The sequence below is a fragment of the Cheilinus undulatus genome, linkage group 9, assembly GCF_018320785.1.
Source record: "Cheilinus undulatus linkage group 9, ASM1832078v1, whole genome shotgun sequence".
Taxonomy (NCBI): Eukaryota; Metazoa; Chordata; class Actinopteri; order Labriformes; family Labridae; genus Cheilinus; species Cheilinus undulatus.
In genome coordinates this window covers 49,199,456-49,220,327 of record NC_054873.1, presented here as the reverse complement: position 1 = coordinate 49,220,327, position 20,872 = coordinate 49,199,456, and the positions used below count along the sequence as shown (strand labels likewise).

Genomic DNA, 20,872 nt, shown 5'->3' with positions numbered 1-20,872 from the left:
TGAGGAATTCTGAATAGTGCTAAAACCTTTTTGATATTAATAAAATAATCAACCTTGTGACAAAAACCCTTCATTTATGGTCTTAATGCTCTAAATTAGCAGTCCAAGTTCTCACAAAGTGCACAGACGTAACCAACCATAAAAACTGCTCACAGATAACCTGGATTTTGTTGCTAGCTAGCAAGAAAAATAGCCTAAAATCCTGCTTTTCCATTTTCACTACCTAAAGCTCAGCGTGTCCAATGAAATTTTTATTTTAAGGTCTCATTGAACGTAGCTCAAGCAAAAAAGAAATAAATGCTTTAAATATATGTTAGCCTTATTCGGTGGATAAATGTGCCACTCCAGCCATTCAAAATTAGCCTTTGGTAGAAATGTTTTGGACCAGTTGACACAAAAAAATGACCTTCCCTCACTGAAAAATAATGAATCAATTTCTTTACGGTGACTAATAGATAACTTCAAATTTGGGCCCCTGGTAAGATAATTTCAAAATATTAAGAAGTTCTGTTGATTTTATGGAAAATAACTCAAAATTTTCAGTTTTCAAAGTCATAAACTGGGTAAATAAATACAATCTGTCAAGTTTAGAAAGTTGTAAATTTATGAGGAAAAAAATCTTAAAATTTGCAGGTTTAGAAACCTTTTTTAATTATTATTATTATTATTAAGTTTAGTATGTTATAAGTTTATGGTTGAAAGGCAAAATACTTGTTTTGAAAGTTGTAAATTTACAAAAAAGTGAATTTTTCAAGGTTATAAATTTATACTTTAATGGAAAAAAATATGTTTTTTGGGGTTAAAACAGTCATAAATTTACAAGAACAAACAAAAACAACCCCAGTAATTTTTGGTTTTAGAATGATTTCAGTTTACTCGATAAAAAATTTGACGTTTTTTAATTTCAGAATTTTGACTTTAGTGTTTGAGTTAAGAATGTCTTTCTTTGGCCAAAACTCTGAATTCTTTGTAAAATTTCAGACTTTTTCTTTCCATATTTGGAGTTTAATCTCACAATTCCGACTTTTTTTTTCGTCCAAGTCCTGATTTTTTTTTTTTTTTTTGGGGGGGGGGGGGTCGTCAGAATTCTTAGTTTTATCTCAGAATGCTGCGGTTTTCCCATTTATAAAATAAGCTGTCTATATAAAAATAAACAAATAAGTCAGTAAGAAAAATGTGGCCCTAAATACCATGCCAGTTTTGACCATTCCTTTTGGAAAAATAATAAATCCCTTATTTCGCCTTAACGGATAAATGCAACATTCTCAGTATTACACAAAGGTTTCATATTTACACTTTTAAATTTAAATTCATAAGAAGAATTACAAAAACTGCCACCCCAACGCCACGACACGACGCCACATGCAGAGTAGAACCAATTTTGATTTTATGATCATTAAACGGTAATAAAAAGACACAAAACGCTAAAGGAGATTTTTTATTCATAATATAAATGGCCCCAAACCAAAAATTAGGTCATTGTATTAAAAAGTAATAAAGACACGAGGACGGAAGTCCGTGACGTCATGAAAACATAGATAGAGGCGGAGGGAAAGTAGTCCCTTCGTGGATGTGACACGCTTACAAATACACAGAAAACACCCAGAGAGCAGGAAACATGATCCGGATCCAGCGCCGTCACTAGTCCGCTAGATTCACCAGGAAATCGGTCTGTTTTTCGGATATTTCTCTCCCTCATCGAGGCAGCAGCACCATGGTGAAGAAGTCCGACCGAGCCCCGCTGCTGGACTGGGAGGAGACCAACCAGCCGGCCCCGCCGCCGCAGACCGACGCCCCGGCCGAGAGAAGTTCGCAGCCCGCCGGCAGAGGGACTCCTGCAGGCTCCGCGGCTGGAGCTGGGTGGAGCAGTAACGGGAACAGCACGGCCGCCATCAGCTGCAGCCCGGCGGGGAATGTGACAGCTCCCGGTACGGAGCGTGATGTTCCGTTTAACGGCCTCTCCGTGAAGGGCCAGTGGGAGGAGAAGGACCAGATCGTGGCTGTGTTTGTTGTCACCTTTGATACCAGATCAGGTGAGCTATCGAGCCATAAAAGGGAGCCATGATACGACCGTTCATTTCATGTCAACAAATTCTGAGACGACGTTTCCTGGGATGATCATCATATGATGCTGGCTCTGGGTGTCTCATCTGCCAAATGAGCCAAATAAGATGATGTTAAAGGGGAAAGGGTGTATGATTTTAGGCCACACTCAAGTATTTACGTCTAATTTCCTGTCAACAATATCTTAGAAGTCCAGATAAACATCCTTGTGGAGGACGTAATAAGAAAAATAACACCTAAGGTACGGGTAAAGAGTAAAGATATATGCCACTGCAGCATTAGAACGTATTTAAGTGTCTTTAGTTGAGATGCAGCAACCATTTTAGACTTAATTTACTGATTTTACGTACTCTAAATCATCTATGATCATTCTCTGCATTCAGATTACTAACTGTTCAAAGGTATTATGTGTTTAGGGATCCACCCATGCAGCAGCTGAATTTATTTAAATTCTTCGAAATGAGCCAAATTAGATGATGTTGAACAGGAAAGGTGTATGATTTTAGGGCACACTCAAGTGATTTTGTCTGATTACTAGTCTGGAAATGTCTCATTACTCTTATAAGTCCAGATACACATCCTATTAGGAGCCATAATAAGAAAAAAGAACGCCTAAGATGCTTTTGTAGAGTAGAATTATTTTCCAAACAGCATTAAAATGTATTTAAGTGTCTTTGAAAAGGATGCAGCAACTATTTTAGAATTAAATGGCCTATTATTAATGATTCCAATTCACCGTATCATTCTTTGCAACAAGATTACTAAGCACTTTTTAGGTTTTATATGTCTTTTGGGACTTTCCTTCTTTTTGCCACCTGTGCAGCAAGCAGAATTCATTTAAATGCCTTAAAATTAGACAAATTTGGACAGCATATTCAATTATTAAGGCACTCAGCCAGTAAAATGAGCTATTTCCTACTTATTACAAGGAATCCAGGCCTTAGCTTTTGCTTTGAATTTGTTATCCTCACCAGTAGGCACTGGGAACGTTGAGCGGTGATGAATCAGGCCTTATTGATGAGGGGTAATCCTTCATCATGATCTGAATACCCAAGCTGTCCAACCTTCTGTCTGCGTTAGGAGCATCATCCTATGATGGCCTGTTATCTTCAAATGTCAGTTTCATTACCAGCTGAATTAGACTGGCCTGTGCTGAGGGAAAAAGGCTGCATGATTTTTAAGATTTGTGGCCGATATCTTGTCAGATTTTCTCACTACATTTATATAACCTGCCTTTCTTTTATATGCGCAGGTAAACATGTTCTTTCAAGGCCTGAATGTCTTGTTCTAAGAAAAATTCTGTACTGCCCTAATAAGTTACCACTAGGGCTGTGATATGGATCAAATTTTGAAGACAGATCAATCAATTTTCAAACCAGATGTATGTAAGATTATATTATTTGTATTGATATAGTTTATGCTGATTAAATGAGAAAATCTTTCCTAAATTATAACTAACAGGGTTGCAGCAGAAGCTGATTAACGCTGACTAACAATCCACAGTGAGGGTATGTAAGTGCAGGATTCTTTTGTGGTAAATATGAACTGTAAAGATGTTTTCTGGCTTTTTACCTTTATTTGGAGGAGACAGGATAGTGGATGTGTAGGAAATCAGGGAGACAGTGGAAAAGGAGCCACAGGTTGGATGGGAACCTGCACCGCCCTCTTGGAAGAATAGCTCCCATGAATCAGGTGGGACCTCACTGCTGGTCTGGTCCATCTGCAGCCCAAATAAACAAGAGTTTTCTCAATATTGATGCTTTGGAATAGGGGTCTGTCTGGATGACTATCAAGGCCAATATTTGGCATTTGGTCGATTATCGTATCAGCATTTTATCTGACTGATTATCTATATAATTAATTTATCATAAATGTACGGCACTTTGGCTTTGTATCAGCCAATCAACACCGACACAGTGAGCGTATGGCATCACCTCCTGTTTCCCTTCTATGCTGCTCTGTGCCATTTCTCGTACTGATAGAGCTAGAGCTAATTTGCTTATTTTCTACTATTGTTTAATCATGCAATTTTACCTTTGCTGCATTAAGTTTGTTTTTTTGTACATCATAATAAATGCATGTTAATTCCAAATATTGTCAGCTATGAGCTACCAATAATCATTCATTCATCTTTTTTACATTTACAGATAAGTTACAGGTAGAATCAAGACCACACACTTTGTATTCATGCCTTATTTCTTGGCTTTTATATTTCCTACTTTTATCTGGACTTGTGAGGTCAATGCGGCTCATAATAGATGTCATGAGATATTTTTGGCAAGGACTCAGACAGCGTACACATGCTAAGACTTGAATTTTTGCTGTGCATGTCTGAGTTTTTATCATTAGATGCACTCTGCAGAAACTCAAATGTAAGCAAGTAGTAGTTTAGCTGATTAAAAATTACTCATTGCACTTATAAGCTGTACTGCCCTCACATATACAAATAAACATCTAGACACACAAAGCCAAAAATAGACCAGAGTTTCTTGTAATAAGCAAATAATGTCAAATTTCACCTGTCAAAGGTACTGAAATGAGACGAACCGTCCAAATGAGCTGCTGCTAGGACCGGACAATCTATCAAGTTTTTAAAATGAATTACTACTCTTCCAAACAAGATACAGGAGCAATATCATCTTATATGGTTTATTTTGAAGGGATGTAAAAAATGACAGCCTAATGCTCAGTAAAGAGATAAGAACCACTAACAGTTAGGTGCTTATTGGCCACAAGATAACCTGTTGTAAATGTTAAGTCTGAACGGGAAATCATGATTTATTTCATCTAATTCGAGAGCATTTTTAGTGGTAAAAACCAAATGGTATTAATACATGTTTGGTACCACAGCATCTAAAATAAATAAAAGTCTTACACACCTAATATTGTTAAAAGGGAACATATTATGCAAAATACACTTTTCAGGCTTTTCTTACCAAAATATGTGCCCCTGTTCTGTCCACAATTCCCTCAAGTACCAAGAAAATCCACCCGCCGCCTCTCTTCCTCCATCTTTCTGAAAATGTGTGCTGAAACAAGCCGTTCTCAGATTTTCCCCTCATGATGTCATGTGGGGAGTTAGCCCCACCCCCAGATTCGGTTGGCCCTCCCCGCTTGGAAGAAAGTTCCGCCCTCCTCTCCTGATCCTTCTCAGGAGAGCCACATCCATTTCCTGAAAGGGGCGTGGTCAGGGGTGGAGTCAGCTCAGTTACATTTAAAGCCACAGACACAACAACAGCTCTGAGCAGGACTGAAACAGAGGTGTTTTCAGACATGCAAAAATCCCATACTGGAGTGTTTTTTCAGCACAGGCATGTTTTGGGGACCTCTGAGACAATATAAACCTGTCTTGAAAGGGTAAAATATGTCCTCTTTAAATAGTATTTTAAATGATGAAGAATTGCAGGCACTCTCTTGTGCACTGTTGAAATTACAAAAATGTGTCTGCAACATTTAGAAAAAGGAGTGGAAAAGTTTTCCCTCATCCCTCGCCAATTCCTGCTGTTTTTCCAAACGTTTCCAGTGTATTTAAAGAAACATTAGATATTTAGTAAAAATCACATGATATTGATTCCAAAGTGACAAACATAAAAGTCCCAATAATGAGTAATTAACTGGTTTTAATGATTAAAAATTGCAGGCAAGCTCCTGTTCACTCTCTAAGCTGCACAAATATGTTGGCAATGTTTGGATAAGTGGTGAGGAGCTGGGCCTCCCCTCAGTATGTGCCTGTTCCACCCAAATGATCCCAATTTATTTGTACAATTAAGACGGTGTTGTGGGACAAAAGTGGAGTTCCAGGGCTCCCATCATTGAGTGATTTCCTGCAGGCAAACTCATACACTTTTTTTTTACAATTTTTTTCTTGCATATTATGACGATTCAGTCACCTGTCTGAATGCTTTGGCACTTTCTCTGTACTCTTGTCTGTATAGTTTACTACCACATACTATCACCAACCCATAAAAAGACTGAAAGCCTGCAGGGATGTGAACACTTGTCTTCATGTAAAGAGGAGGTCACTATAAGGGTGTTTACAGTGGCTGAGTCAGTGCTTCTCTCCATCTCTGACCTCCTGACTCCACATGACTCAGAAGAAGAGGAAGTGCAACCAATGAAAGTAGACAGTAGGAAGTCATTTCTTTTACTTGTGTTTGAACTGCAGGGAACATGGTGGAGTGGTGTCTGCCTCACGACATCAACCTAGACGGAGTTGAATTCAAATCGATGGCGAGCGGTTCCCACCGGATCACGAACGACTTCATGTATGTAGAGCCAGGAACACGTTAGAAAACCAGTCTCTTCAATCCCTGCTGGAAATCTTTCTCCGTGTTTACTCCTCGTCTCTGTTTTGCCCTTGGCTAGATATTTCCGTAAAGGCTGTTACTTTGGGCTGGCCTGCTTTGCGAACATGCCTGTGGAGAGCGAGCTGGAGCGAGGAGCCCGGATGAAGTCGGTGGGGATCCTGTCGCCCTCCTACACTGTGCTCTACCGCTACATGCACTTCCTGGAGAACCAAGTCCGGTAAGACATCCCCGTTTGGGTTGTGTGTTTTTTTATTTCAGTCTTTTTTTCCTCCTTCTGTATAATTTAAGTCTTCTACTCTTATACCCTTAATTTTTATCCCCCACTAAGCTGTGTTTGTGCTTAAATTAGTCAGAAATTTCCAAGCCATTTTAATGATATGAGTCAAACAGAATCAAGGCTTTAAAGAACTTTGGACTTCTTCTGCAGTGTTTCCTGCTGCAAAGGAAATACCGCTATTACATAACAGATTAATAACACTTTATTTAAGTGAGCCTTACTTACCTAATAATAATTCTAATTATCTAGTAATTTCTCATGAATAAGATGGCAATTATGTTGTAATAAGTGGCCATATCACCAAATAATAGCCTGGCGATGTTGTGTTAGTATTTACTGTGTAATAATTTATTGATTATCGAGTAATTCCTTGTAATATTGCGGCAGTTCTCTGGTCATTAGATTGTATTTTACTCTAACCCTGACTTCTTAACCCTAACCCTAAAATCACTTGAAAATTATAGGACTTGCTTTAATTTACTGGGCCAAAATAAAGAAATTACCTGGGAATTATCAAGCAACTTAAAATGATACCATTATTGAAATTGTCATCTTTTTTAAAGAAATATCTTGGTAAAATACCACCTAATTACAGAGAACTACCATGATACTACATTTGATAATCAAAACATTAATACTTACTATTATTTTTGTTTGTTTTTAACAGTATATCTGTCTAAAAATATTTTTGAAATATATTTTTTTGTCCAAACCTTTTCCACAGAGGGCCACATACAGATATAAATTAGAACGGTGTGGCCACTTTCATATTCCTTGCCATGAGGATTTTAAAGTTAGTAAGACTAATCCAGTCAATACATGCTTAGCGACTGCCTAAATGGCTCGACAAAGATATCTCGTTGTCAAAATGTTTGTTTACAGATTTAACATGGTAGCACCGCCTTGTGCTGAAAACAAGAAGTACAATACAGTTAAGTACAGGCTTTATGTTTTAATGTGGGCCGTATCTCATTTTATCTCTAGAATTTGCTCTAGAGATGATCAGTAACATGACAGGGTATAGAAGGAACATTTTAGAGAGGCAGAGTCTTTCAGAAGTAAAGATGGGCAGAGGTTCACCAATCTAAGAGAAACTTAGTCTAGAAATTGTGGAACAGTTTCAGAAAAATGTTCATCTATGTAAAATTCAAAGACTTCAAATCTCCTACCATCTACAGTTCATTATATCATCCAAAGATTCATAGAATCTGGAGAAACCTCTGAGAGCAAGGGACCAGACTGAATGTGAGTAATGGATCTTGGTGATCCTGGGGCCTGCAGGAAAAATGATAGTTAAAGCTGGTTTATGGAGAGAAGAAGCCATATGTGAACAGGATCCAGAAACTCTTCTGTTTTCTCTGGACCAAAGCTCATTTAAAATGGACTGAGGAAAAATGGAAAACTGTTCTGTGGTCACTTTAATCAAAAATGAAACTTTTTTGGAAACCACAGATGCTGTGTCCTGTGTACTAAAGAGGAGAGGGACCATCCAGCTGATATGCTGTTTATATTCTATTATGAATGAAGCATGGGTTTGAGATTTTAAAATCATTACATTCAGTTTTTATTTACATTTGACATATTTTACTTCCAGAACCAGAGACGCTGTGAAATGGGCGGGTACTGTTGAGCTCTATAAGGAGCAGATGAAAATGTTTCGACCGTTTTCGACACAAAAAGCGTGTCAGTGCACATCAAACCGTCCATCATTTGCACCTTATTAAATTGCATGAAGCAGCTTGTGTGCTCCAGTTACGTCTTTGGGTTTTGCCTGTGCCAAGGGGTCGTTTTACTCTTTACCTGCAGTGTTAGATGGTCATTGGTTGAAGATATTTTGATGTGGGGAACCTTGGACTTATATTTTCATTGCCATGCTACTGAACCAGACCTCTTTATGGTTTGATTTTTACTAGTTCTACATCTACCTTAAAATTCTGGTAATGTCACAACCTTGTTGCAGGTTTCTCCTTATTTTCCTGCCTCCTTGCCTCTCTTTCTGCTTTGTTAAATTGTTTTCTCATTTATTAAACATGAACTCGGAGCCCCAGCCTCAGCAGCACGTTTACTTGCAGTTTTATGTTTGAAGTGTACACATGGAGGAGGAAGCAGCCTTGACAGCCTCTCTGCTCCTCTGCTGCTGCAGACCTGCATTGAAAAGCTCGTCTCCTCATTGACTATGTATAAAATATGATCGGGTTACATGCACAGATGGCTCAGGTTGCTGTCTGAATTAATTTAAAATAAACCTACAGTCCATCTATGCTAATGTGGTTGTTTACAGTTGAAAGAAGATGAATCCATTGGTGTTAAAATGAAAAAGTTAGGCAGTATTATAAAACTACAGAAGCCCCAGGCGAACAAGCATCCATCCACACATTTTACATGTTTTTATAAAAAGAGTCAGAGTGCAAGGAGAGCAACGTTTGCACTTATTAATATGATTTGTTTAAGCACACGTTGGCTTGCTTTATGTGCTCAGTTATAGAAATCTGATAAGACTTCGATGAGTCGTACCTAACACTGTCCTCTCATGTTTTCTGTTGCAGACATCAGCTGCAGTGTCCCGGCCAGTACTCTCCTCTGGAGGCGTTCTATGACGATAAGAAGGCCGTGCTCCCTCCTGCAGGAAACGGTCTGGTCACCGCCTGCCCGACGTGGAGCGTCACCACCATCAACCGCTGCATGCACCCAGAAATGAAGGTGTGAGAAGCGCCCATATTAGGGAGGAAAGCATGTTTCCTCGGCAGTGTGTGACTCTTTATTTCCTCCCTGCAGATCACCCACCCCGCCGGCTGCATGTCTCAGTTCATCCAGTTCTTCGGGGAGCAGATCATGGTGCTGTGGAAGTTTGCTCTTCTTCGGAAACGGATCCTCATCTTCTCCCCTCCGCCTGTAGGCGTGGTCTGCTACAGAGGTGAGGCATGCTCAATAAAGCTTCAGTGATTTTATTATAGATAAATACAAAAACATAGGAATGCAAAAAACCTGCAGAGCATGAAAATTTCAAGGAAAAAACTCAAAGTTTTTGAGATCACAACATCATAAATTTGCAAGAAATATAACTCCAGAAGTGTGAGAGGATTAAGTCTTAAATTCATGGGAAAGATAACTCAGATTTTTAGAGATTAGGCCAGCAGGTAACGTCATAATCCGGATCATTCTTTCTATTTTGCCCTTATTGTCCAAGTTATTGTTGTTGCCCCTGTCACTTTCCTCACTCAGGTCATCAGAAATCAATGGTATCACTGCTTAACTTTGAAATCCCTGTAAAGTGATTAAAAAAAAATCTGTATTTAAGGTTTGTTTTATGACGTCTCTGAGTATATATATAAAAAAAATGAGACAGTAGTATCGGCTCTAGGATGCTCTGGGCGTGTCATCTGAATGTTTTCAAGCCATGTCCGCTCAAAGGAAAGACGATACTCTCTCAAATTTAAAAACTGCTCCAACCTGATCGGAGGACTTGTCTGTCTGCTCTGCAGGACCTGGCAGATCTATGTTTAATCCACCAGAGAAACATGCCATGACTCGCATAGAGTTGAGAGATAGAAAGTCTCTCATCTTGCATTCAGAGACCTCAGATATTCCTAATATTTAATTCTTCTATGATTGGTGTGTAGTATGGCTTCTTAATACACTCAAAATAAAGTTCTTCAGTGATAATGTGAAGCGGGGGCTTTTATTGTGATGAATTCAGCCAGAATAAAATATCTCACTGGTTGGATATATCACTGAAGTTGTGACGATAGCAAAGAGCAGGGAGTAACAGCCACTGCTTTGAGAGAGACAAAGCCACAGCCTGCTTCTTTTTATCATCCAGGGTTAAAGACAAGTGAGAGCTTGGTTTAAAAACACATTCAGCAGGTAAAGATGTTAGTTCCTGTTGTGCCGATTTCAAGTAACAAATATGCAACCACTCCAGCAATTAGCCTTCACCCTGACATTATAGTGCACTGTGGTCAGAGCGTAGCTGCCTGTCTTTATCAGAGCAGATGAGGCTGAAGTTTAAATTTACATTGTTTCCTGCCATAAATAACTCTACTATGTTGCTTTTAATAGCCCACCTGCCATCAAGGCTGGAAGGGCAATCAACAGAATGAAGCCTAGATTTTAGTTTAGTTTGGTTTGGCCACTATAAACATACAAACTCAATGACACTGGTCAAGTGAAAAAAAACCCAAACATTTAGTTAATGCTATTTCCTCATTAACACCAAAAGATCAACATAAAGAAATAACAAAACAGGACAGAAAAGTTGTAGGCTGAAGCCTTCACTTATCGCACCCACCCTTTTCACATTCAACTTTTACTCATCTCCCTCTAAATGTATATAAAGCAATAAAGTAAACAGAACTAAATATAAATGCATCATATATAGACCCTTTATCCATACAAAATCTCAGACACTTTGAAGCCTAGCATTAGTTCATACAGGAAACGGTAGTCATATGCCCAGCTGTGATCAGCTGACTGACAGCTGATCCCAATTATCGCCTCCTAGCTCCCATAGCCAATCACAGCTCTTTCTCTCAACACAGCGGTGTATTTAAATATGATGTACTTCTTACGAATCCCTTCTTGCATTTATGATAATGCGCCACTTTGCTGCTGCTGGCAAAGCTTCACCTCCTCCGCCCCAGCCTCCTCCTTCATAGCATAAAGCTGTTGCACCCTCATATTCAGATGTATGCTACAATGGATTAATTGCTTTTGAACTAATTTTATTGTATTCAGAATGTATTTTCATAAATGTATATGCTCCCTGGGGTAGTCAATCATGCTGCTTGACTAACCCAGGGAGCATCTTTTGAGCAGAGCTTTATCTGCCAAGTAAAACTGTAGATCCATTTTTGCAATACAATGGTAAAATGCACTCGGTACTTTTACTTTGCAACATGTGCATTTCAACCAGTGATGACAATGCTGCAAAAAATCCATTCCATGTCAAAAATTCACTGGCGACTGTAGTAATGCTAGGACGGGATGAGTAATTTAGGGCTCACGTACATCACAGACTCCCTCATTTGCCCTGCTTAAAATTAACCGAGCCTCTGAAGTGGTGAAAAACTTTCTAAAAGTCTGAACTAAAATTCAGTCACACATGCTTCTCAGCCTGTTTACAGCTACTTAATTCCAACATTCTGATTTTGACACACAGAAATATAAACACCTTTTCATCCATCAGGTTTCCTTGTGGAGGCTAAAGCCAAAACGTTTTTATTTCACATCTACTTTCTACGTGTGTATTTTAGTAAAATGCAATTCTTCAGTCACGAATCTTTAAAACTGTGATATCATCTAGAATGCGTGGATGACTCACCTGGTCTTAAAGGCGTAAAAGCTGCGTCTGGTCTAAATGGATTAAAAACAGTGAAACATCATTGTAAACTGAACACAGCAGGACTGACAATGGAACAGAATTATAAAACAAATATGGGCAATAATATAAAGTCTTTCATTTGCTGTATATTTTAATCTACAATAAAAATTAATGTTCTGCAGCATCTTTATTTGCTTTGATGTCTTAAAATAATCATAAAACACTCTGCAGTGGGTTTGAACAAAAGTGCAACTTATTAACTGCATTGACTGCTGTTCTTTTGAGTCTCTGAGCACAGCAGAGATTCTGACTTTATTGATATGCAGAAACAAACCAGGATGCTCTGATCAGCCTGTGTTGTCTTTAAGTCTATAATTTATTAGAAAAGATTATAAATGAACATATATTTTCATGTTTCTTCAGTGTATTGCTGTTGCTGCCTGGCGAATGTCTCCTTACCTGGAGTCGGCATCACGGTGCCTGAATTACGGCCTTTCTTCTACATCAACATCGCCGACATCGGTGCCCTGGAGACGGAGCTTTCATACGTGGCCTGTGAGTGAAGCTTTACTGCACACTTTAGGATTCATAGATTTAAAGTTGTGTAAACGTATGTGTGGACATGCTTCTGTCCTCTTTAAGGCACCACAGAGAAGATTTTTGAGGAGAAGAAGAATCTGTACGACGTTTACGTTGATAACCAGAACGTGAAAACTCACAAAACCCACCTGCAGTCGCTGCTGCGAGTGAATGCGGCAGATAAGGAGAAGTACAGGAAGCTGAGCGAACAGAGGTACGCTGCTTCACATTTTGATCAGCTGTTTACTTCACTGTGTCAAACTCAAGGCCCTTGGGCCAAATCTGGCCTGTGGAATGATTATATCTGGCCCACAACATCATATCATATTTGTATTATAACTGGCCAACTAGTATGAGGTCTGCAGCTTTCCTCCAGTACAATAATGTAAACTACAACATGATTATTTAAAATATCCCTGTTCAGCCATTAAAATCTGTATAATTTGTGTGAATTTGGACTTTAGATGTCATATTTTTATCTTTTAGATTCCAAATTTTAAATTTTAAGTCATATTTTGACTGTTTCAACTCCTTACTTTGGCTTTTTAATCCCATATTTTGACTTTTAAAAACATGATTTCATTTTTTTCTTATTTTTGGACATTTTGAATTAATAATTATATCATATTTTGACCTTTTAGATTCCCAATTTTGAATTTAAGTGATATTTTTTAACTGTCTAAGTCATCATTTTGAATTCTAGCTCCTATTTTGACATTTTTCAACTCATAATTTTTTTATTTTTAATCCAATATTTGGACCAAGCAGACTCACAATTTAAAATTTTTAGTCATATTTTGACTTTTAAACCCATGATTTCAAATTCTATCTCATATTTTCACCTTTCAAACTTATGATTTCAACTTTCTCCTTGTATGTTCGCTCTTTAAAAGTATTATTTTTCTATTTTTTATATTGTGTTCTGATCTATGAACTAACAAATTGGAATTTTTATCTCAGATTTGAGCCTTTAAACTTATCATTTTTACTTTGTTGAATTTCCAAATGATTTATCAGCAGTTTTATAATTTATTACTGGTGAAAAGGAGGTTGACAGAATTCAGTTAAATCTTGACCCTGTTAGGCTCTCAGATTAGACCTATATCCAGAATCTGGCCCCTGCTGGGATTGACTTTGACGCCCCTGGTTTACTTAATCTAATTTATGCATGAATTGATACTCATCATACTGATCCCTTTAATTCCTACCCTTATTGTGTAGATGTATAAAAGGAGCCCATTGACCAATTAGAGGCTTTTTCTTCCAAATGCACCAACCAATCAGAGGCTTTGTTACAAATGTGCAGAGCCTCTGACCTCAAAGAGTGTTTTAACAATGAAATAGCAATCCTCCTGTGTCTTGTAAAAGTCTTTATGTCAATACAAAACCCGAGAAAATACAAATAATAGCATTAATCTCAGAAATGATTTTCAGATTAATACCATAAATCTTCCAGTTTTTCTTAGTTTCAGATTCTTCCTTCACTTTTTTAGCTTTTCTAATAGGTAGCTTTTATCTTTAACATTGCACTTTGCACTGCAAGTTTTTAAAAAGCTGCAGACATGCATTTTTTGACCACAGTAGTCACAGAGAAGGCTATGATATCCTGAAGGGACTCTAAAATATTATATGCTCATGAGATTCTGTTTTAGAGATGATGAAGAGGACCATCAAAACAAATGCTCCCCTGGATCCCCTTTTTCAGACCTCATAATGACAGATGTTTAATTTTTGTTTCCAGGCAAATGCTGCTGTACTCTCAGGAGGTGGATGGAGACTGCACTTCAAATGAAGAGGATCTCTTCATCCTGTGAGTCCTTGAAAAGTTTATTCACAGACACTTTGTTTAAAAGGATAGATCTTTCTGTTATTACCTCTTAAGTGAGGTTGTATAAGGCACTTGTGGATAGTAAGTATGAAGTAGCCACAGTTCTAGGTCCTTCTGTTAAGAACTAGGATTTGCAGACACAGAAGCTAGGCTGCTAAATTTGCTCCATGTAATTCTGCTAGTTTTTAAGGAGGCATATTTTACCATTTTAAGACAAGTTTATATTGGCCTCAGAGTACATCTAGAGAACATTCTCGGGGCTGCTATGTTGATTTTCCTTTATAATATGACGTGGTGGACAGCAGCATGACAGCGCTCTTTTCTCCCATGCTTTCAGATTCTTCATGGAGCTGAACAACCGGATCTTCCAGACCCTATCAGAGGTTGCAGGGAGCGCTGATCCCACGCTGACCGAGGAGCACATGAGCGCCATGGGGCTGGACCCCCAGGCCGACCGCTCCTTCCTGCTCGACCTGCTGGAGGTGTACGGCATCGACGTCACGCTGGTCATAGACACTCTCTGCTGCCCCTGAATTCCCCCCCCCTCAGCCTGAGTGAACACGGGTTATTTGTGCCTTCTAGGCCCACTCCCACTCCCTCCCTCACATTGAGACACTGAAGACACTGCCTCCACCCTGGGACCCCGTGGGTGTCTGTTTTCTTTCTGTGTGTCTCTAGTGACCGGTGGAGACTGTTTCCACTCAGCGTGGACGACACGGACACTAATGTTGGTGCACACGTCCCACAGTGGCTGATGAACACTCGCCTATGAGACAGAGCCCGGGGCAGCGGCGTGCTCTTATAACCGTCCACGTCCTTCATCATGTTTCAGAAATCTTTGTTCACTAGTTGTGCTTTTTTTGACTGCTGAAGCACTGGATAAACCACCTTATTCTGGATTATGATTGTCTGTTCTTCTCTGCACCGATCACAGTGAAGACGTCACACAAACATTCTCCCTCCTGCAGCTTTGGTGACACTCTGAAGAAAACAGTCATGTTATGTTGGTGAGTTTCTACTGCTGGAAATGAACGTCAGTGCTTTAAAACCCTTTTTTAGCAGATTCTAGCCTTCATAATGTGCAAAAAAATCCTACAACAACATGGATAGTACTGAGGGAGTCTGGAAATTAAATGCTTTACTCACCTTTCCAAAAGGAAAAAGAAGCAATAGAGGTCTGTAAATGTTTATTTGAAATCATCAGCAGCTTTTTCTTCATGGGTGAATAAGAGCATCCTGTGGAAGCCAATTTCTGCCAGTAAAACAGGAATCTATAGGAGAGCTAAGCATTGATGAAAAAGAGTTTATTAGGAATAAAAAGTTGAAATTACTGCAGAAAAAGTCATCATCAGGGAAAAAAGGTTGCAGCTATGGAATTTAGATAATCATGTAATAAAATGAAAAGACAAAATTTGTGAAAAGGTTTAACTATGGGATTAAAAATGGAAATTATGATATAAAAGCCTCAATTATGCTATAAAAAGTAAAACTTATGAGACAAAAAGTAAGTCAGTATATATATATATATATATATATATATATATATATATATATATATATATATATGAGGTTGTAACTATGGAAAATAGAAGAAAAATCACAATTGTAAGATAAAAATCCATTATTATGTAATAAAAGTCATTGTTATTAGATAAAAAATCCTATTTGTGGAAGACAGTTTTGACCTTGGGATTTTCTATCTATCAAAACAAACAACCAGGCACGCTCACACTCACACCTATGGGCAATTTAGACCCACCATTTAACCTAGTGAGCATGTTTTTGGTCTGTGAGGCAAGGCCAGAGTACCTACATAGGGAGAAATGCAAACTCTGTGCAGAAAGGCTCAATCGACTACAGGATTAAAATAAAATAAATGATGATATGAAAACCATATTTATAAGATTAAAAAGTCCAAAATATGTTATCAAAAGTTTGAAAAATAGGACACTAAACTTCAATTATGAGGATTATGGCTGAACGATTTGGGAAAATAATCTGTGATTATTTTTTCCAATATTGCGACGGCAATTTAATGTGCAATTATTTTTCCACATCTTATGTATTTTCAACTAAGTCCCTTTATATTCTAACCACCGCGACATAAAATAGATTAAACTAGGGCTGAATAATTTTGGAGAAATATTTAATTGCAGTTATTTTGACTCATATTGCAAATGCAGTATGAATTGTTGGATTGAAAGGAATGATTATTCTCATGTCATTCTCATTTTGGTTCAGAAAAACTTAGAAAAATTAAAAATATATATATATTTTTTGCAAACAATTCTAAAAAAAATGACAGATGTTTGCATGATGAGTGGAACATTTCTGTACTGCATAAAAATTTCATTTAAGTGGTATTTTAACACATTTTTCATTTCAAAGAAATTTTGCACCTTTTGCAATTTGAAAATTGCAGCAGGACATATTGCAATTGAATCTACATTTTTGATTAATTGCCCATCCCTAATGAGAATATAAAGCTCAAAACCATGAGTACAAGTAGTAGGGGACTTGGAAATAAGGACATAAAAGCCATATTTAGATTTAAAAGTATTAAAGAGAATTTAAAGAAAAAAAAACACAATAATGTAATAAAGAGTCTTAATTATGAGATAGGAATGAATTTATGAGATAGAAACAAAAAATAAGACATAAAAAAGTCAGAATCTTTGGAAAAAGCACAACTATGGGTTAAAAAATGAAAATAAGGATCCAAATACCATGATTATGAAAAAAAAATTGCAATCAGTATGAGAAATGAAATTTCAAGTTAGAAAAAAGTAATCACTACTGGATAAGAAAGATTCTGACAAAAGCTCAATATGAGATAAAAAGACAAATTCATGAGGAAAAAAATGAAATTATCAGAGAGGGAATTCAAAAATTCAGGCAAAATTATGAGGAAAAAAAATTAAAAAGTAAACAATAAACTAGAAAAGCGCTTGGAGAGTGCAGACCTCCGCCGTTAGCCCTATCTCCCAATAGTAAAGAATCCTTCAAAAAATTCCTGGATCCAGACGGTGATCCGGATCAGTCCCAAAATCTAATCAGTTCTTCCTTCTGCCATTTCTGATATATCCTGAAAATTTAATCAAATCCATCCATGACTATTTGAGTTATGTTGCTTACAATCTAACAAACCCTGCCAATCACATAACGTCCTTGGCGGAGGTAAAAATTGACTATAACATAGGCTAGTGAAATCTGGGGACCAAAGATTATCATCTGACTTTTTTCAATCCCATAAATGAAGAAATGTCCTCACAATAGACTTCCTATCTTAGAACAATGACTCACGGTCTTATATTTTTAAATGTATTCTAAAATGTATGAAAAAAACTTGAAATTGCTGTGAGAAAAATGTAATCATGTAATTTGATTCAAAATTATGAGGAGAAAGTTGAAATGATGGAGTTAAAAGGTCAATGAAAGCCACAATAATGGAGTAAAAGTCAAAACTAAGAGATTTAAATTTTGATTTATTGGATAAAATGTTAGAATTATGGGAGAAAATAGAAACAGAGAGGAAAAAGTCAAAATTTTGAGACGAGCCATTAGTGTTCAGTTGTAAATCATAATTAAAAGATAAAAGTTGATCATATTAGATAAAAAGTCTTTATTATGATCATGACTTTAATTTATCTGACTCAGTATATTTCCTTCGGTCATTCTTCATTGATGCTTTCCTTTCTTATATTTTCTTTCATTACTTGCTAAAATGAGCTTCCAAAGCGTGGAGCTGTTTGATAAAGAAAAGTGAGGATATTTATTAATGAGCATTTTTATAAAGAGAATGGGTAATGGTAATAATGAAGCTGAGGTTGTAGAATGAAGGACGAGCTGTTAATTTATGCACCTTCAACACAAACTGGATCTGATGGTGTTTCTGTGTGATGGACGGCGTTCTTCTATCCGTGTCACCGCCATATGCTGAGGTTCTTCTGCTGTCAGTGAATGTGACTCTATCACTAACTTCTCATGAATGCTGCACTTTGTAAAACACTGGACCATTTCTTGTTGCACACAGTGATCATGCTTGACCGTAGCTTTTTTAAAGACTACATTAATGACTCTAAGTCTGCAAGTGCAGGCTTTCATTGTTGTTGTTTCTTTTTTTTTTACTTGAACCAGACGCTGGTCGACCAGCTGAAGCGTTTATTTCAAACCCTCTGTGCTCCTGTGTGAGGACGAGTCCCCGACGGAGCCGTTTGTAGTTTATTTGTTGATCAGCGTCAAAGAGATCCTCTCTGTCCGTTCGTGTCCTTGACAAAGATCTCTTTGTGTGTGTTGGGGATCTGGTGTTGGCCCCTGAGAGGGCCCCCATTCGTTCCAGCCGAGGGCTTCTCTCCGCCTTTTCATCGCGGCCCCATTGAGCGAATCCAGCTCCGCTGACGGGCCAACTGTGTCTTTTCAGTTTGCCTGGCAGGGCTGGTTCCGTTGCTCCATCACATTGCCAATCAGAGAGGTAATTTGTTCCATGTTGGAACACATGAGGCCAATGCTCGCCTCCCATCAATTTGGATTGAGTCGTTCTCAAACATGCAAGCTTAAATACCAACTCTTTTTTTTGTACATCTTTTTAATTCACTTTTTTTACTCGCACTTTTGTGATATGACTTTCAGAATGAGCACTACTGATGGTTTGTAAGGCTGAGCTCCACTTTGATTTGCACTGCAAAAACTCGAATCTTAGCAAGTGTCCAGTTTCAAAATATCTCATTAAACCTGATCTAAGCCAAAAACAAAGCCAGAATGTCTTATTAAAAGAATTATCTGCCAGTGCAGCAAGTAAAATTTACACTCTGTCTTTAGACCTCTTTATCTAGACCTTCACACCACATTTCAAGGCACATGAAAGGGACATAACATGAATATTTGAGTATCTGGATTTTCAACCATTCCACAAAATATCAAATAAACCAATTTATTCCTTTGTTAGTGGCCCCTCTACATAAAATCTGATTGTCCTTTTAGTGTCTCTATTAGTCATTCTAGTAATACCAGGTAGCTTCTCTCATACATCACCTACAGCCATGGAAGCACACAGCTTTACTGCTGTCCACACACCCAGAAAGACTGGCAGGGTTAGAATGACCTCACTGGCATTTTAAGAGACACACTTAAACAGACTGTTATGTAAAAGATGGTTTAGAGCTGGTTAATAACCTCCTCTGGTGCTTGATCTTCCAAAGCTTGCTCTGGTACCCACCAAAGGTCTGTCAGTGCAGCTGCACTGTGGTAAAAGAAAAAACAGTCATCGTTATTGATGCAAAACTCAAGAGTGTATTTTACCATTTTAAGAGCATGACCTGTGATTTCAGGCTCATATTTTTCTTCAAGCATTCCATTAAAGCCTGCCTTTGTGCTCAAAACTGCCTCCTTGTTCGACTTTCTCTGCTTGTGCTCTGAATACACCGTTTTGTTCTTAAATCTTTAGTTGCTTGCTCACATTTGCACATACGAAACATTCTTCTGCCCTTGAATTTCTTAATAAACCAACCAATCAGAAACAGGTGCCAGGTGGACCAATCATGTTAGCTCTGCCCGTTGTTGCTATGCTGTCCTCCAGGAGACATTTGCTCTGATCTCACTGAGAGAGTCCCAACATTCTATCACACACACACTCACTGTAAAAATCTGAGTCAAAACTATAACACTGATTATTAATAATCTATGAAAAAAATGCAAAAAGTGAATCCAGCATAAATAGCTGAATAATTTGTCTACTAATAAAAGCAAAAATTAAGTCTGTAGGAGGACCTGGGCTGGAGTTTTAGGGCTTGGAAGTCTAATGATGTGATGTGTGTGCATGCTATGTTGGGCAATGTTGGGACTCCTGAACAATAGCATAGCAACAACGGGCAGAGCTAACGTGATTGGACGATTCTGTATCTGTTTCCTATTGACCGGTTCCTCAAAAAACACAGAGGCAGAAGTGCAATCGAGCATGCAGAAAAAGTTTCGTATGCATGCACGTAGAAAAATCAAATTCTTAAAGTCAGATTTAGAAGCAGGCTGAAAGCAGCCTGAAATTAGAAGACAACAAGCACTGAAATTTGAGCAAGCAACTAAAGATTACAAATAGAAAATTTAGCAGGTTTTTATGGAAAGTTTTCAGAAAAAAATCAGAGCCCAAAATCAAAGCCATGCTCTCGAAATGTTAAAATGCACTCAAGTTTTGTAACAATAATGACTCCATACACCACCTCATTACCTTCTTTTTTCCTCTCATCATCACCAAAGACCCATGCCAACTGACAAGTTCCAGTAATATTACCAGATTTGCTCAAATATGATGCACAAAGATGCACAAACTACTGTTTGCATGTGCCGTATGTGCATACTACTCAACAGCAATATAACCAGTTTGGTGTAAGTCTTACAGCCTTTGGCTTTATGAAGCCCTTGCTGTCGTGTAAAAGCCTGTTGAACAGTGCTTCAGTCTGATTTTGCTTGTTCACAGTCTTTTTTTCTGTTGTTAGTTTCACCTG

At 37.9% G+C, this 20,872-nt stretch overlaps 1 protein-coding gene across 1 annotated transcript; it reads left to right on the top strand.

The window, feature by feature from the left end:
* Positions 1–1,463: 1,463 nt before the first annotated feature.
* On the top strand, positions 1,464–15,862 carry dennd11 (DENN domain containing 11). Its single transcript, XM_041795829.1, has 9 exons — positions 1,464–2,033; positions 6,230–6,329; positions 6,430–6,588; positions 9,195–9,348; positions 9,424–9,562; positions 12,392–12,523; positions 12,611–12,761; positions 14,289–14,357; positions 14,713–15,862. Exons 1-9 carry the CDS (start codon positions 1,715–1,717, stop codon positions 14,906–14,908), a joined length of 1,419 nt encoding a protein of 472 aa, XP_041651763.1. The 5' UTR covers positions 1,464–1,714; the 3' UTR covers positions 14,909–15,862.
* The last annotated feature ends 5,010 nt before the right edge of the window (positions 15,863–20,872 follow it).

Bases quoted from the DNA above. Each gene is read 5' to 3' on its own strand.
- dennd11 (XM_041795829.1), top strand. From the start codon at position 1,715: ATGGTGAAGAAGTCCGACCGAGCCCCGCTGCTGGACTGGGAGGAGACC. The intron at 9,349-9,423 runs GTGTGAGAAGCG...TCCTCCCTGCAG, and splicing joins GCATGCACCCAGAAATGAAG to ATCACCCACCCCGCCGGCTG. The intron at 12,762-14,288 runs GTACGCTGCTTC...TTTTGTTTCCAG, and splicing joins AGGAAGCTGAGCGAACAGAG to GCAAATGCTGCTGTACTCTC.